Genomic DNA, 3,627 nt, shown 5'->3' with positions numbered 1-3,627 from the left:
TACAAAAAATGTAACCAAGAAAGTGTTCTCTTTAGTTTCGGTCATTGATCCTTCATTGCTTTCTGTATGTATGCATTATGTTCAAAAGAGTGATAGTAGGTACAAAATCATCACCTTAACTTTGAGTGCCCATATCTCTTTCATATAAACTCCAAATCACACAAAATTTGTACCAAAACCACAGCCAAAATCCTAAACTTGTTGATCCTTGCCTTCAAAACTTGAATGACCTTGAAAAAGTAACTCTAATTCCTAATAAGGCCTTGGGCAGCCTCCTTGAAGTCCATTGAACACAATTTTTGGCCAACAGAAATGGAGATTTTCATCATCCATCTTCATTCATCTATATGGATGCCCTAACTTCTCTTTTTGCTACCAAGATCCCTCTCCAACTCTTTTTCTAATAAGATTTACATAATATATGTCATAAACATCAAATAAAAGAAACAAAATAAGACTTCAAGGATCACCTATATCTAACAAAAGGTGACTTTAAATATATAAAAGTTACTATCAATCAAAATTAATCTTAAAAGCCATTATTAAAAGAAAATAAAGTTATGTAAATTCTAATAGTAGTTCTTCTAAACAACCTCCTTTTAAAGTAGTAATCTAACTACATTCTAGAATCAATTAAAATCCACAAACATAGCTCTTACCATGTTACTTAATAAATTGTATATCAAACATATAAACACAATGTTTTCACATAGTAGCCAAACTACAACATGACAACGCTCTCTAGCAAAATTACAAATTTGTGCTACTACATGATTCACTACCCCAAAACTTATTATAATATCCAATTCACAAATTACCATCTCCAACTATTACATAAACTTTGTAACAAGATTAACAATCGAATGCTGAGGAAGAGGGGGTAATAAAAAGAAATTAATGATTATGCTTGGCCCACAAGATAACTTAATTTATCAAATACTCTCCCATTGATGTAGAATCTCAATAGATATACGATTTTAGGGACCTCTACTATCCTTTGGTCTGGATGTAGTCAGGATGTAGAATTCTTCACCACCAAGCTTGTCTACCTCAAACAGCTTTGATTCATGTCAAGTGATGTTTAGTTAATCTATGACATAAAGAGTTGCCTATCATTATGGGAACAGGCAATAAGGACAACTCACAGACGGCTTTTGAGGCCGCAGAAAGAAAAGATGTACAAGGGTGAAAATCTCGGCACTGGGCACAGTCACATGAGATAAAGGGCTTGACCTGAAAAGAATAAGTGACTATTTTTTGTACAAAGGATTTCTTTGTCTTAAGCTGGGGAAGGGCCATTTATTAGGCGGATGAGAACTAGTGCATTTGATGCGGCATGATATATATTATGAAAATTTCCTCCACAATTTGCTCCCATATGTATCCACTGTGGTGCAAACATCCATTTGATTCAATGCAAGTGGGCACAGGCCGATAGCTGCAACATTGGTCACTGATTATAATCGCATCATATTATGACTAATGTACTAAAGACAGCAGACCTATCTTTGATCTTTCGACCTCGTCGCTGTTGAAAATGTACAACTCTCTAAGGCATAGCTGCTGATCATCATTTCCAAGTCAAGCTGAAGCCTGAAATCCAATAATTCCTGCAATAATTCAAAAGAGATTTTTAGAAGTACATCATCTACAGGGTTTGCCACGAAGGACAACACGATGCATGAACCTATCCAAGTGGTTCTCAAATCTACTACAAATGTGAAATTTCAGAGTTCTACAAGCCACTAAAATATCAGTGTTTTTGAATACAGACCACACGCAATGCGGGCACCGGCATTTCCAGTAGACTTGCTTAGCTCGTGTCCACCTACAAGTCATTGAACAAAACAAGTGAGCAACGGTACAAACGCCACACGCTAAAATGATACTCTCAGTAAATCAATAGAAAAGAGGCTTTCAGATTGAGCCTCTGAGGTAAAAACCCTAACCCTGCTTCCAACTCACCTTTTCCGAGGTCATCAGGATCAGCATGAACAACCACTGCGCGACCGATAATTGAGTTTGGACCACCCAAAGGAATCTACACAGAATAATTGCGGAGTGAAATTATAGAAATCAATGCATACTGAAATCATTTAATCTTTAAGAAACAAAAATGCTAAACCCTGGTTAACAAGCTGATCATGATAGCCAATTAAAAAGAAAAGTGTAGTGTTGCGGAAGTAGTACATGAGCATCTTTCAGGGAAACCTTGGCAATGCCTGCAAACATCCCAGAAATCCAAATGGAGTTCAACACGTGAAGTTCAGTCCTCCGCTTTCAAGAACAAATGGACAGTATAGAGACGCAAAAGAGTTGATAATCTCTAAACAGAACCGAATTAAAGAGCATGAAGGAGAGAGAATTCATAATTACACCAGCTACATCAAGGAAGCTGCAAACTATAACTCGGGCAAGTCGACGCCAGCTTGTCCCTAACCATAGCACTACAGCCAAAGGTGTAAAACTTGGGTACCATCTTCGCCGGCGATGACGTTACCCAAGTCTCCCGCATGACGAACTTCATCCTCGGGGGCACCATGCTCTAGACCCTTGGGGTTGAAATGAGGACCTGATTTAACCGAGAAAAGAACTTAAAAGGCAAATTCAGGAAGAGCATAACCATAGTTGCCGACATCCAACGATAAAGTAATCATACCCTAGCAAGATTGCCACAATGAGTGTAGTACCAGTAGACATGCAGCCATTGGTTGTGTCCCCTAGTGCATGGACATGAAATCCATGTTTGCCAGGGTTCAACCCCTTCACTGTTCCCTCCACAATCGTCGGGCCTGTCCAGACATCAGAAGCTAAGATACGTAAAGATGAGCTAGAAATCTCTTCTTAGACAGTCACATCAAACGCAAGCGTATCTATGTCAAGTACTAATTCTAACCTATCCATATCATGGGGATAAAGGTATAAGGAATAATTTGAACTATACGCGCCAATATCCTATTCCTGTCAATTACCAGTGTGTCAGTGAGGACCTTCGGAATTCAATAAAGAAACACTCTCACTAGTCACACACTAATGTCATATGCTACAGCTAATCACAGTCATCCACTTCTATCGCAGCTAAACCTCATCTTTTACAAACAAGATCAAGTGAGAGATTTAAAAAGTCAATCCCCCTCTGTTCCACAAGTATCACTTTTCGCGAGGCATAATGCTAACCCGAAACCCTGGCAGCCATACATACCAGCTCCGTCTTGTACAAAGGAGATGACGCCGGTAACGCTGTCGGAGGGGCCAGCGAGCACGCAGATAGCCTTCAGAGGAGCCATTTCGGTGAACACAGAAGAAGAATTGCGTGGTGACGAAGACGAGAGTGGTGGGATTACTCGGCGGAGAAGACGAGGTGTGGGGAGTTTATACGCGAGGAAAGAGGACGGATTTGGGCCCTCGCTATAGCCACCCGGTTATAGGGGTGACTCTCGGGGACGCCTAGGCTCTGTTCACACCTGGTTCATGGCTCCAGTGGGTTCAGAGTCAGGATTCCTTGGATCCGCGTTCACACCGACAACGATCTCTCTGCATATTCTGAAGTGGAATGAGATACTGTGAATAACCACAAATTTATTATCTTTTCGATGTTTAACTTTTTTTGTATGAAATACACTGGAT

The 3,627-nt window shown here is 39.9% G+C and overlaps 1 protein-coding gene across 2 annotated transcripts; it reads right to left on the bottom strand.

Annotated features, from left to right (window-relative positions):
- Positions 1 to 1,390: 1,390 nt before the first annotated feature.
- Positions 1,391 to 3,334, bottom strand: LOC112276758 (superoxide dismutase [Cu-Zn]). 2 transcript variants are annotated; one of them, XM_024508415.3, is made up of 7 exons: positions 3,203 to 3,334; positions 2,691 to 2,810; positions 2,477 to 2,572; positions 2,191 to 2,222; positions 1,966 to 2,041; positions 1,775 to 1,828; positions 1,391 to 1,610 (listed from the first exon to the last, which is right to left on the bottom strand). In XM_024508415.3, exons 1-7 carry the CDS (start codon positions 3,285 to 3,287, stop codon positions 1,582 to 1,584), a joined length of 492 nt encoding a protein of 163 aa, XP_024364183.1. In that variant the 5' UTR covers positions 3,288 to 3,334; the 3' UTR covers positions 1,391 to 1,581. The 2 variants fall into 2 exon arrangements, with proteins under 2 accessions (XP_024364183.1, XP_024364184.1); XM_024508416.3 differs by having other exon boundaries at positions 2,691 to 2,792.
- Positions 3,335 to 3,627: the final 293 nt, after the last annotated feature.

Source organism: Physcomitrium patens, chromosome 24 (assembly GCF_059467195.1).
Source record: "Physcomitrium patens ecotype Gransden chromosome 24, ASM5946719v1, whole genome shotgun sequence".
In the NCBI taxonomy this organism is placed as follows: domain Eukaryota; kingdom Viridiplantae; phylum Streptophyta; class Bryopsida; order Funariales; family Funariaceae; genus Physcomitrium; species Physcomitrium patens.
Note: the sequence above shows the minus strand (reverse complement) of the source record. Positions and strands in the feature narration are given on the sequence as shown.